The sequence below is a fragment of the Pundamilia nyererei genome, unplaced genomic scaffold (genome assembly GCF_000239375.1).
Source record: "Pundamilia nyererei isolate P.nyererei 1_Seehausen unplaced genomic scaffold, PunNye1.0 scaffold00111, whole genome shotgun sequence".
Classification (NCBI taxonomy): Eukaryota; Metazoa; Chordata; class Actinopteri; order Cichliformes; family Cichlidae; genus Pundamilia; species Pundamilia nyererei.
In genome coordinates this window covers 686,867-700,826 of record NW_005187512.1, presented here as the reverse complement: position 1 = coordinate 700,826, position 13,960 = coordinate 686,867, and the positions used below count along the sequence as shown (strand labels likewise).

At 40.9% G+C, this 13,960-nt stretch overlaps 1 protein-coding gene across 1 annotated transcript in view; it reads right to left on the bottom strand.

Annotated features, from left to right (window-relative positions):
• The window catches only part of LOC102206599 (attractin-like protein 1), a 316,533-nt gene that overhangs the window by 208,502 nt on the left and 94,071 nt on the right, over positions 1 to 13,960 (bottom strand). The window contains exons 20-21 of the mRNA XM_013912991.1: positions 5,763 to 6,011; positions 5,212 to 5,349 (exon numbers count right to left, since the gene is read on the bottom strand). Of these exons, the coding sequence (XP_013768445.1) occupies positions 5,212 to 5,349; positions 5,763 to 6,011 (387 nt within the window). The remainder of the gene's footprint in view (positions 1 to 5,211; positions 5,350 to 5,762; positions 6,012 to 13,960) is intronic.

Sequence of the window (13,960 nt, the reverse complement as noted above, 5' to 3'; positions counted from 1 at the left end):
TTTTTCTACCTAGCCAATTGTAACGGGAATGACAGACCCGACCACATCGTTCCCACTTTACACCCTTTATTTTGGTTGCTTTTGCCTTGAAACACAGCCGCAGCTTTTCAGCTGCATCCTACACACAACAACCACCTCCAGGTCCGGGCACACTCTTTTGAACAGGGGAGGCGTGATGAGCTGATGGCACTCCAAGCCACACCAATTAATACAGGTCCCTTTCTTTTTCCTTAGTGTCCAGCCTCACATACAACTCACTATAAGGCTTTCCCTCTGCTATACACTTAACTTACCAGTACCCCTGTCTACTTTGAATACTTTCTTGTGCTTCCTCATTCCACCACCGTCCTCCAAAGTGTCATGTCTCTCCAGTTGACACTTCAAATGTGTCTCTCAGTTTCCCTCAATACTTCAGCAGTACATTCCCATCATCTGTAACCATTCCTTACCACCCAGAGCCTGTCTCAACTCCTTCCTGAACTCTGTGCAACATTCTTCCTTTTTCAACTTCCACCATTTAATCCTTGCCACTGCCTTCCTCTTTCTCTGTCACCAGTCCCAGGAGACACACTGCACCACTTCATCCAAATTACTGAAGATTTATGCTTCAGCTGGAAATTTACAAACCATAACCTGAAGTGCACCTCTCTAGAAATGTAACTACACTATTATGACTGGCCTGTAAGCACCATCAACTACTCCTGTGCACTTCCAGCTACTTTTTGCAGATCCTTTCACTGGAGTTTTAAAATTTTTTAGTGATAGAATAACAATCATTGTCTCAATATAAGGAATAAACTCCCAGAAAGAGATGACTGAAACTAGAATGGACATGAGGGATGTACAAAGAAGTGAAAATTCTAGACAGACACATCACAACAGAGAGATGGGACCCAGCGGGAATAAAAGAGTGTGGCATCTTATTTGTTTCTATTGGATGACACCTAATGTAAAATACAGGCACACAACCACACAGTAATTAACACATAATGCACACAAACAAGCATAAATGCTGGAAACATAAGTCGACCACATAGATTACACTGTATGCTCTACAAAGACTCTGCAGAAATCTAAACCAGGCCTTAATCAAGACTACTTCTTCTAGATGACACCCAACCTGTGGGGCATACACACGAATAACACTGAACATCACCGCAGGGCTCGCGGTGATGAATCGCTAGCCTGACGTCCCGGGCCAGCGACATCTCCGGTCGGGCGACCAAAATCTATCTCAGCCCTGCCCGTCGGGCGATTTTGCGAGCCCTGCACCCCTTTGACTTCCAGCTCCAGACACACTATTCACCTTCACAACACTATTCGCACACTTTTCCTTAATGATTTTCCTGTAGAACAGCTTGAATCAACCTTTAATACTCCTGGCTTTACTTCCTTGCCACCCGGTCTCCTGCACATACTTACTTCCTATGTCTTTTCCATCATATCAGTAAACTATCTGCCTTTACTTGTGACCCTACTTTTAAATTTGCTACTCACCTCCACAGTCCAGCCTGTCGTTACACTCCTTTCCCCCCTCCTCTTACTTTCTCCTCAGCAAAAAGTAGCACAGTTTCCAACAATGACTTGTTGCACCAGGGGCAATCACCCCAACCAATCTGATATGTGAATGTCTTTCTTGATAATCTCCATGTCTTATTTGGCAAAGATGCTAAAAGATTTTACACCGGCTGTCCTTCCTGTCACAGCCCTCCTCATTTATCCAGGTGTGGGACAAGCACTTGAAGTAATAATGTTGTTGGACCCTGTGAAATAATGCTCAAAGTCTGCACTTCAATGACATTTCATTATTTAACATCCAGTGTGGCGGATGGGAAATCCTCCAAAAAATAAAAAAATAAAAATACAGGGAAAACTACAAAAATGTTGTCATTATACAAATGTGTGAACCTGCGTCAGCCTGTCTCCTAATGGAAGCTGCTGGAGACTGCCACCACCAAAGGACTTCAGCATGTACAGACCAGGAAAAAAAAAAAGAGCCAGCAGTGGTAACTGGACACCTTCATGGCAGCAACAAAGCCAACCACAAATTAACATCTTTGTTGGCGACTGGACAAAGACCCCCAATTCATAATTTTAGAACAAAGAGAGCGTCAGGTAATATTTAACAATCCTTTTGTATGTTCACCTACACACAGCCTTTGTAACACCTACACAAAGATGTGTAAATGCACCGTAACTCAGTCCTTATGGTCAAGCGCTGTTTGGTGGCTAAATGGCCCACATGAGGCCACTGAAAAGGCTGGAGGTCAGGCATTGTGTAGATCGTGGTACAAGAGTACAACTCAGGTTGTAATACTCCCAGGTGTGGATGTTTTCCTCTAGAAAGCAAGTAAACACTCCAGGGCAAACCCAACTATGACAAATTTATTATAAAATGTTTTAAGAATCACCAGTCTGTCTCTCTGCTGTAAAAAAAAAAAAAATCAACAGAACAAAAACAGCCAGAATGTGTATAAAACATGCATGCTTCCTGTCACACTAAAATGTATGTTCTCCTCTGAGGGCCTGAAAGTCTAACCAAACATCTAACATTTTGTCAGCTGCGGCTCTAAAGGTTGGTGTGGTTGTGGGCGCGTTTGTATGTGTGCAGGACAAGGTGAATGGAATAGTCAGAGAAAAGGGACACTAATGCCCGGCATACACATGCATAGACACAGACACAGACACACACTTCATCCAGATTTGACAAGGTTAGTTAATCATCTGTCACGGGGACAGGGGAACGGACAGACTCCCCTCTCCTCTGTCCGTCCTCCATCTCTTCTTCTCTATTTATCCCTCCATCTCCTCCTCTACTCCTTCATCGTCTCTCTGTCCAAGGGCAACTGTCCTTTTCCACCGATATTAACCTTGTAAATCTCACCACATGCTTTTATCTTTTTTTTTTCCCCTGTCAGCCTGTCTTTGCTTCTGTCTCTCTCACTCTTTTCCCCCCACTGTCTTGCTGTCCCATACTCTTTACAATGCTATGAGCACAGGCCTTTCCCCTTCCTGTTAGGGACAAAGCTGTGTCTCTATCATTCAGCACCGTAATCGGCCACACATCATTGCCTCCCAGCCATTTAGCCCAAGGTAAATCTAGTGGTCCCTTTTATAAAGAAAGATGGAGAAAATGGATATTGATAGAAATGATGGACAGGTGACACAAAAAGATGGCGATGACAAAGAGTTGCTGTAGGGTCTAAGAGAGCAAACAGCTGAAGTGTAAAAGAGAAAAAAATATAAGGTGATGTGAAAAGAGGTACGGATAGATGGATTTAAGGCTGAAGGAGGATTTCCCTTATATTATCAGTGCAGTCACTGTAGTCAAAGAAGAAAAAAGACATTATGGATGATATTAGTTTGTTAAGAAATCCAGTTTAACCAGCACATATATGCCAAAGAAGAAAATAAAATGTAAAACATAAACACAACACTGTGGTTGGCAGGGGTCTCAAACTCAAGGCCTCGAGGGCCGGTGTCCTGCAGATTTTAGATGTCACCCTGGGTCAACACACCCAAATCAAATGATTAGTTCATTACCAGGCCTCAGGAGAACTACAAGACATGTTGAGGAGCTAATTTAGCCATTTAAATCAGCTGTGTTGGATCAAGGACACATCTAAAACCTGCAGGACACCGGCCCTCGAGGCCTGGAGTTCAAGACCCCTGGCTTAGAGGAAGGTAAGCCCCATGTCGCTCTTTTGAGCTGTGCCAGTAGGAACACACCAGGCCTGGCCCAGGTGGTGACCAGGTAACGCTCTCTGAGGCAGGGTGATTTGTTCTCTATACACCGTGGCTATAGGAGATGTCTTCTTCAAAGCCCACAAAGCTGTCCTCGCTGCCTTCTCCAACTTCTTTAGAATGCATATAACTTTTTAAAGTTATATGCATGTCTGGACTCTCAACAGTGACCAGTTTGACCATAGAAACCCTCACAGAACAAAATTACTCCTAACAGCACAGCGCCCGTGATCACTCAAATCCTGATAATGTGACAAAGAGAAAAAAAAGTAGACAGTTAACAGTTTAGGAAAAAGATTAGACAACTAAATTAAATAGGGAAAGGACATGAGGAATAAAGTGAGGAAGTAAGGAGAGAAGAAGAATGGAAAAAAAGAAAGTTGAATATGACATAAAACATATGGAGGAAATATTAAAGAGGTGTCAAGAAGAGGAAATGTGTGGAGCATGGAGAGAAACACAGCTGGGAAAATGTGACCAGGGGATGTTAAGGAGACCACGAGAAAAGCCAAAAGACAGGATACAGAGGAAAATAAAGCTAAAAAAAGAAGAGAAACTGTATTAAAGGCTGTACTGTATGGGGGCGTAGAGAGGCGTGCATCTATCAGCGCCATGCTCCTTGCAAAAAGCCGCCAGGGACAGAGACACCAGTCAACTCAGGAAATAAGAAAATGATTAAGAGCGATTTAATGTCATGCCGCCGCCAAGCCAAAACGCACATCTGTCACTGTGAGACTGATGCTCCTACACCTCCTCCTCACTTCTCCCTCCCTCACTCACACTCTAGCAGTCACTCACTCATTCATTACACTCTCCTGTCGCTGATGGGTTTTTTTTTTTCCTATCAAGACCCATACCTTCCCAAACCAGACTCCAGAAGCCTTCAAATCACGCTTAACTCCACTAACACATGCTTTCCTGGGGGTTCATCCCACACTCACACGCTCTCCTGTTTCGACTGCTGGATTATGCACTACGATTATTTCCATATGAAGCATTTAAAAAAAAAAAAGTGAGGAGGAACTGCTGAGAGGCTGCTTCTAATCAAAACATACAGATCTGTGTGTGTTCATCTTCACTCTGAAGGTTTGAAAGAAAGAAAAAATAATAAAGGAAAAGCACACACTGCATTCCTCTTCGTACTACATACATTTCAGGTTTCATCCGGTGTCCTGCTGGTGACCACAAGCTCTAAAGGAACCAAAGCTGGGAATCATGCCTTCTAAATACTGCCCCCACCAGGTTGTTTGTGGCCATTACAATGCTGTAAACTGCTGGTTACAAGTAATATTTTTACACGTCTGAAAGCTGTTAAAATAGGGAATGTCTGCCAAAATGTTTCTGCTGCGTTTAAATGAACTTATTTCACAGACACACACAGAACAGGATGTTTCTGCAGAGCACTGACAAGGTTTGCTGATGCTCATCAAAATTAAAGTTATTAACCTCCGTGACCTTTGCACTTACCATTACACTTCCCTCCATTGGTGGGGTCGCCATAGTAACCAGGCATGCAGCTCTGGCAGTGCGTCCCTGCTGTCAGGTTTCCGCAGTGTTCGCATACGCTGCCGTTCACACACCTGCTGTGACCGTTACATTGGCATGCTGGAAGAGAACATTCATAGGAACATAAGAAAGCATGTGCAGTAGTACACATCATCTTCACTTCACCATAAGTGGTTTTAATGCAAGAACACTACAATAAATACCTGCAAAGGTTATCATTTTATTTGTGCTGAACGTCGCATTGAAAGGAGTTTCTAATATCTTTTCTGCTTCCATCATACACATTGCTCACTATCAGAATCACTTTGCAATCGCATACTTATAGATGAAGTGGGTAACTATTGAAAATGCACATTTCCTACTTCAGTTCTAGCAGCAGATAAAACACCGCAGCCAGAAGAGGCTACACTATTCATATTAAGTGGGATACTCAATTACAGGGTATGAAAGGTGAGTCCACAAAGCTTAACCTTAGTGTCATCTGGTCCGGTCTGGTCTCGTGGTTCACTCACCGGGGCACTGGATAAAAGCCCAGTTGTAGCCTCTGTCTGATGAACAGATACCCTGATCCACCACCGTGTCCCTGTCTCGCAGTTTATCCCGGTCTCTGGGCCCTGCCTTTGCGGTCACAGGCTTTAGAGGGCCTCTGTAGGAGCCCTCCATGCAAACGCCCCTACCGGTGTTACTGGGATCACCGCACCAACCACACTCCACCCTCTCCAGACACTCGGCACACGTCCTCAGACCTGAACAGTTTTGGGCTGACAGATAAGGGATGTAAAAAGAAAGAAATCAAATATAAACTTGCATACAAGCATGCAAACTTTACAGTCACGGAAAATAATTTTGCTTGTGTAGTCAGGATGACAATGCAATTCAGTCCAATTCAGTTTTATTTCTATAGCACCAAATCATAACAACAGTTACCTTAAGCTGCTTACTGCCCAAGGAAAATAAGTAATGTTACTCCATGATATTTCAGTCTCTCTGGCATAGTTTTAAAAGGTCACAACATCAGTGTATCTGGATATGTTCATTTGAATATGAACATTCAACTAATGGGTCACTCAATTTACATTTGATAGTAAAATATTGACAAATTTTACCAATTATACTTTAGAGGCACAAAAACCAGTTGTGTTCCCAACATATTAGTTAGTGCAGCATTTCAAACTCAAAACCTTTTAAATATGTAGAACTACTATCATATACTTCAGCACCAGTGTTATCTGTGTGTGAGAGACATGTTCAACACACATTTGGTTTGAAACCTTAAAATCTGATTTTAACCATATTCTGTCTTTTGCACTTACAATTCTTCCCAACAGCTTGAATAAAAGCATAAACACCATAAAAGCCTTCTGGGATGTAATCTACACCATCTAATATTGTTTGCATCTTTTGCTTTCACCTTTTCTTTGACCCTCAACATTTAGAAATAAATGGGCTTTTCTTTGCCACGCCATTCCACATGTTCAGAGGAGCATTTGTATTCATAAAGTGGAGGTGACATTCAAAAAACACTTTACTAGTGGGATTTAAAAATGGCATTATGTTTTTAAGGTATGGCATTTAATAGTTGTAGAAGAAAACTGAAAATCTCCATACTGAAGCCTTTTTAGTTCAGCAAACGCTGCAGAGAGCAGGCAATCGGTGACGAACATTAGATTTTTTTTCTTCTAGAGTCTCTGGCCTTCCAAAGTTAACTCTACAGCTTGTTTTTGAATCTCATTCTTGTTTTGCTCTTGTTCTCCAGTTCAGCTCATCTTCTTGTCATGATGAATTTTAGTCTACAAAGCCAGGGTGGAAGTACACACTGACAAAGAGACTTTGTGGGTATCTTGCCGTGTACACAAGAAACCAAAAGGTTGAGAGGAGGTATGCGAGGTGTTGTTTCTTATAGCCCAGTGAGATGATTCGAATGCGTAACATTTGCATTTTCACCAGAACTTCTTTCTCTTTTGAACATGAGGCATTTTCATAAGCCACAGATGTTCTAGCCGAACCAGTATCTGTTTCCTTCTCTATGCGTTCCTGCTTGAAATACACTCCTTGTCCTCTGTGTGTTTGCAAGCTACGCCGTTGCATTATTCAGCTTCAGCAATGCTGATTCATTTGTTCTCTCTCCCACTTTGTAATTACCAACTTCTGCTCCCCCTTTTTCAGATTTGCTCTTTATCTCCTCTCTGCCACAGTCCTATCCTTCTTTCTCCGTTTCTATTCACTAAGGCATCTCCCCATCTCGTGCTCATTCACTGCTGCTTTTTCCACCATTATACCCTCTTTTACATATTCTGTCATTTTGATTTAATTTGATTTTTTCCATTTATTCGTCTAAAACCCTTTTAGGCACAAATGAAATCACAAGCGACAGAACCGCTCTACTTTTCCTTCATCCTCTCTTTTTTGTCCGCTCTCCCACTGCGCTCTTTTCCCTTTTTACTTTCACCTCCCCTTAGTTCATCTCTTTTTGCCCTTCTCTTCTTACAGCTCACTTGATCTTTCACTAAAGTCAGTAGTTCAAAGAAAGGCGGTTCAACAGAATATCCCTAATCCACCGCGTGGTAGGGTTTCCGCTGACAGAAAAGCACACATTTACATACCCAAGAGCAGACTTTAATATCCAATAAATATACCAGGCCTGTTTACCATTTAAAAATATCAGTCCATTGCATTTATGTTGGCAGATTTTGGTACCAACTCCAATTCTCTTCTGCCAGATCGTTTTATTTATTCATTTTTCATGAAAAGAGAATTCTTTGATTTAATAGATCCAATCTGTTCTCATTCTGTGACAGCTGTTGTTTGTCCCTCCAGGTCAGGTCAGACTCTCAGTGCAGGGCCACAATTTTTGCTTCAGTCTTAGTAATGCTCAATACATAGTCCCCGGACAATGACACATTTTTTTAATATACTTGAGTGCAAACCAGTCTGACATTACTCTTTGCTCCATCCATCCATCCATCTTCCGCTTATCCCAGCCCGGGTCGTGGGGACAGCAGCGAAGCCCAGATCTCCCTCTCCCCGGCCACTTCCTCCAGCTTGTCCAGGGTAACACTGAGCCATTCCCAGGCCATCCAAGAGATGTCATCTCTCCAGTGTGTCCTCGGCCTACTCCTGGTTCTTCTCCCAGTAGGCACGTCAGAATAAGATTCCAGATCCAAGCAGACTCCCTAGGATATCTCCCAAGATGGTTTGGGCATCTGACTAGGATGCCTATTAGTCAGATGTCCAAACGACTGGCTCCTTTTGATGTGGAGGAGCGGCTCTACTCTGAGCCCCTCTCAAATAACCGAATTACTTAGTTTAACTCTAAGGGCAATGCCAGCCACCCTTTGGAGAAACCTCACCCCCCCTCCCCCCTTGTATCAGTGATCTCATTCTTTATACCTTTATATAGTAATGATATGTCATTACTATATATCATCACTACATATCGGTCTTTACCAAGTAATGAATGCTACACAATCTAGCATTGAGACACATGAACATAACCTTTCCTTAAAAACGTCAAAATTTTTAAGATTTTCTTTTCTACAGCTTATTTGGCTCTCGATTTCTTGAACCACACTGAGAAGGAAGCAACACTATTTATCTGTCAGTGTAAGTCACAGCTGAGCTTGTGCCTATCTCCTCTTCAATTTATATCCAATCTAAACCAGTTCTGGACCATAAGACAGACAAAATGTTTACTCAACAACCAATTAAATTTCCCCCAGCTTTTTTTTTTCTCCAAAAAGTGAATTGTATAGTTGTGTGTCTGCAGATACTTGTTTCAATGGTTTGCATGGTTTGAAAGTTACAGGATTTAGACTTGAGATGTAATTTTAGTGCAAAGCAATTTCTTCACGACTAAAGGCTATTTTCAGCAAAATATTAATGTAAGATTTGACTGAAAGTTTGAACTGCAATTAATTTGCAAAATGTGTCAAAATTAGTGAAAGAAAATGCACCAAATATTTCAGGCATCAGTCTGAACGCCACAAATGTGATAAAACGGGCTCAATGGGCACTAAGTGGCACAAGTAAGAGCAATTAATTCAAAAGTGAGAGAATGTAGAAGAAAACAAATACTAGCATGGACGGAAGATACCGAGATCCTTAGATGTTCACTTACATAACAGTAGTTTGCATGGATAATTTAATTTACCTGCTATGTTCTCGTTGCCTGAGCCTTTTCTATTTTTAATAGCATTTCCAATTATCTGGCTTCATCTGTGTTCCACATGGAAAGAATTTAAAGAGGTTATTGCCTCCTGAAGTCTTGGGATTCAGAGCAGATGAAGGAGAGAGAGGAAAAATAGAGTGCCTACAGGGTTTACAAGGCCTTAGTTTTACTTAACAGCACCAAAGATGTAGCTGTACCATGTGCCATTGCATGACATTAGCTCCAGGTTATTTCTAGAGAAAATATTCTCTTGGATGGTGCCTTCATGAGAGTGGGTAAAAGAAAAAAAAAAAGAAAACAACAACAGCAACATGAGATCTAATCATGATTCACTGATGAAACTGTTGACCACTGGCTATTTTTTTCCTTTTTTCCTTCTTGAATATTGTTAAGATTAAAATAAGAAAATAATAACTTTCATACTTCAAATGGCTTAAAATACTTTCTCTAATATCTTGCAAAAGAGCCTTGTTTTCTCTCACTTAACCAATGGTAACGAGTAAACAATGATGGACAATGGTGATTTAATTTTAATGTATGGCACTTCATAGTTATTAAAATGTGAATTATGGCTGGTAAATGCAATGCAAAGATGCTGTTACAGTCACGATTGAACAAATCATTTTAAAAAGATTATTGTGCTTTTCTGTATTTTTCTCACTTACAGTACATATACACAATGGTGGATTTTCATAATAAAATTGACTTTCACATAACAAGGTCAGCATATTATGTAAAAGTAATCACTGATCCACAAGCTCAGGGTCAAATGCTCAGTTCACATTTTTCCTCTATACTTGGATCTGTACAACCTGCTATAGAGGTGTAGGGATGGGAAATGATATGATTTTAGAGATTCTGATTCCATTATCAATATCACTTATCAATTCTCTTAATAATTCTCATTGGGTTTTCATTAGCTCTGCTTCGAGATTCAACACCATCACCAAGCAGCATATTAAAGACATTACCTTCCTGTAGATTAATTGCATGCTGTGTGGTCAAATGTTTGTGTATCTTGGAAGTATTTCCCTTCTTTGTTGTGATCAGTTTTTTTCAAAAACAAAATAATGCTTTACACATATTACAAAGAATACTTTTCTTAAATTTAAAAGTAATTACTCCCAGGAAAAAAGCATTTTTTATAACACTTCTAACTTTATTTTTGCATTTCTCCATAAAATGATGTGAGAATGAAGAAATCACTTTGATGAGTGATGGAAAATTTTCCCCCACTGAAAATGTTACGTCCAGATGAACAGAACTATTTTTTGGGGATTTCCAGACCTGGATGAGTTCAGGGTCTGACTGCTGGGCTGGGGTCGGGATTCACTCAGTTTAACTCGGAGCTTTTGGCTAATTTATTGTTAGCATAAACTAGCAAAGAGCCAAAATTGTGTTAGCAGCATAATATTGTTGTTTCTGTCCTGGAGTTTGCACTTAAAAAGTAATGAAAAGTAATGTCCATATCCACACTGCAGACTGTACCACTACTTTCCTTCTCCAGCACAACAAATGAAAGCAGCAGGTTGTAGCCTATGAGTTCCCTACAGCTTTCTGGCTTTGGTCTTCAACCCGTCGATAGCCAACTTCACGAACTACATTCAGAACACTTTGAATTTTGAGGGGAAGGTCAGGAACGTCATTATGGAATCAGATTAAACAACGCTCTGTAATAAGAATGCTATATCATAAGAGACTTCAATTGTTTTCCAGTTACCGAAGCTATGGAGGTAGTTGTAATATTTTACAGGATGAACCCAAGCTTTATTATCAACCAAGCATGTCTGCTCTTTAAACAATATCTTAACACACATATTTTAGCTATAAGAGCCAATACTGCAGGCAGAAACATGGGTGTCCTACAGGTTGCCCAGTTTCGTCTATTACGGCCAACTTGTATAAGGAGGAAGTAGAAAAGAGGGCTCTGTTATCCTATCCCAGAACATCCCAGAGCCATTGGTTCAGGTATGTGGATGAGACCTGGTCGAAAATCTAATCTCAGGACCTACCTCAATTCACAGATGCCATTAACTCGCTGGACAAATACATCAAATTCAACAGGGAGGATATGAAAAATGACAGGCTAGCATTGCCATAAGTAGTGGGGGACGTGAAAGTCAATGTGTACTGTAAACTAGCACATACGGGTCAATATTTAAGGTTTGACTCTCATCATCTACTGGAGCACAGACTGGGTGTCATCACTGTCCTTAAAGACCCAGTGGCAGGCGAAGCAGAGCTACATCACATCAAAAAGAGCCTGAGTAAATGTGGTTATCCCAGGGTTACATTTGTCAAAGCTGGGAAGATGCCTAAAGAATTCTCCCGGTGATCCAAGAGAGAAGGACAACTGCTTCCTAAAGGAAATTCAGTGGTGATCTCTTATGTGTCAGGAGTGTAAGAATAGCTGAGGTGCATTTTTTTTTTTTTTTTTTGAAAACACAATCTCTCTCTGATTTTCAAATCCCAAGACATGCTACACAAAAAACAATCAAACCAAGGATCGAGTCCCTCGGCACAAACACAAACACAGAGTTACCGTATCAAACCAGGATTTTGTAGGCTTTTTACGTTTACAGGCTAGGGGCCAGACCTTCAATGAAGAGCATGTGCACATCCTGGACTGGGAGGAATGCCGATTTGAATGGGGAGTCAAGGTAACAACTATCAGTGAACAAGAGTATATGCTAAAGTGCTGGAATTGCGGCAATTTTTCAACTCTCTGTGAATGACACCAATGGTTGTTGATCACTGGCCATGATAATTATTAACAAACATGAAACTGAGCTTGTGGTTCATTGTTATGTAATGGTGCTAATCAGTTGTTATGTAGCTACATTTATAAGGTTGGGGAAAACTGCAGTCAGGTGAGACTAAAGTCATCATAATTTCTCCAACTGATAACACAGCGACCAGAAGAAGAGAATCAACTTTCTGGGTCAAAGAGAGGCGTGGCACAGAAGCCCCTCATACATGCTGTTCAACTTTGCTTCAGAGCAAATCCAAAATAGTTCATTTCCAGGTGGCAGATGAAGGGTGATGCTGGACCAAGGCCCAATATAAGATAAATAATTCTTATTCTGAAATATGAATCATGCACAACTGATGTTATACTGTACAATAACAAAAATATCGATCTGGGAATGAGACAATTATCCCTTTTGCATAGGCAGGTAAAATGATGTATATTATATTAATTACTCCTGTAAAATATATAAAGTAACCAGATTAACAAAATTTGTATTTTGCACTGGTCAAAGTTGGGGAAGACAGGATCTACTGGATTTCCGTCTAGAAGAAGAGACATAAATGCAGTAACTGGGTCATATCCAAGAGGACATGTGTTTGCATCTCACACAACATCAGTCGCTAAAAACTTTTTCAAGTTCCTATCATCACTTGGAGACTGAGGGCCTTTAAAGTTGTGTCAACAACAAACATTAAGCACTGCATTTCCTCAACGATGGCAGCTTTAAATGGCTAGAAATGAAATAACACCCACCACATACTTCAAGCAATGTGTAGAAAAAAAAAGGTACATTTCTGCTCTGTGTTCTTTCTCATCAGCTTCCTTACTGAAATCAGGATTAGTCATCATCATTGACAGAAATCACCCTGAGGATACCTAAACACAACAGATGACATCTATGGTGTTGCAAAGAAAGGACTGTTTGTTCTGAAGGGGGAATTTTCACCTTATCAAAAATCTTCAGTGCCACATTCTGTTCATCACATTGGGTCTGATATCTGGTGTCCCTGGATAGCGCAGATCGTCTGGCTCCATCTCGTGTAATCTATTTGCTCCTACGGTGCTTGACAGTTAGCATCACTGAAGCCAGTAGAATACAGATCTGTAAGCCTCCATGCATAATACATCAAGTCTAGAACCCATAGGCTGTCTTCCCCCTTCACTTTTCTCCAAGCACATGAAACCCCCAAACGCCACACAGAAACCATGTGGGATAAACATGAAACACACACACACACAGACTTCACATCATGATTTCCTCACAGAAAATAAGGCTATTTTTCAATATCAGCTCAAATAATATAACTAACACCTGGTTTATGTCTGTATGTGGACAAGAAGGTAGTAAGTGAGCAAAAAAATTAAATAAAATCATGCACACTATAATGTAACCAGTTCTGCTCAAATTGCTGCAGTTCTGCAGCAGAGCACTTAAGTTTTCATCTCTGAGGGCTTTTTTGAGCCTTTGAACTGTAGCGATTTGTTACATTCAACTGAATTACACCTTGCTCCACATAAAGGTAGTAAATATCCATCCATCCCGTCTCTTCTGCTTACCAGAAGTTGGGTATTCCAGATCCCCTTTCTCCCAGTCACACTTTTCAATTCCTCCTGGGAATCCCAAGGCACTCTCAGGCCAGAGGAGACACATTATCTCAGTAACAGGTTCCTAGTGTACTACAGGCTTTCCACCCAGTTAGGTGTGCCTGTAAAACCTCCAAAGGCAGGAACCCTAGCCAGAACTTCCTCAACTGGCTCCTTTTGAAATTTCTCATTGCTTATTTTATAAT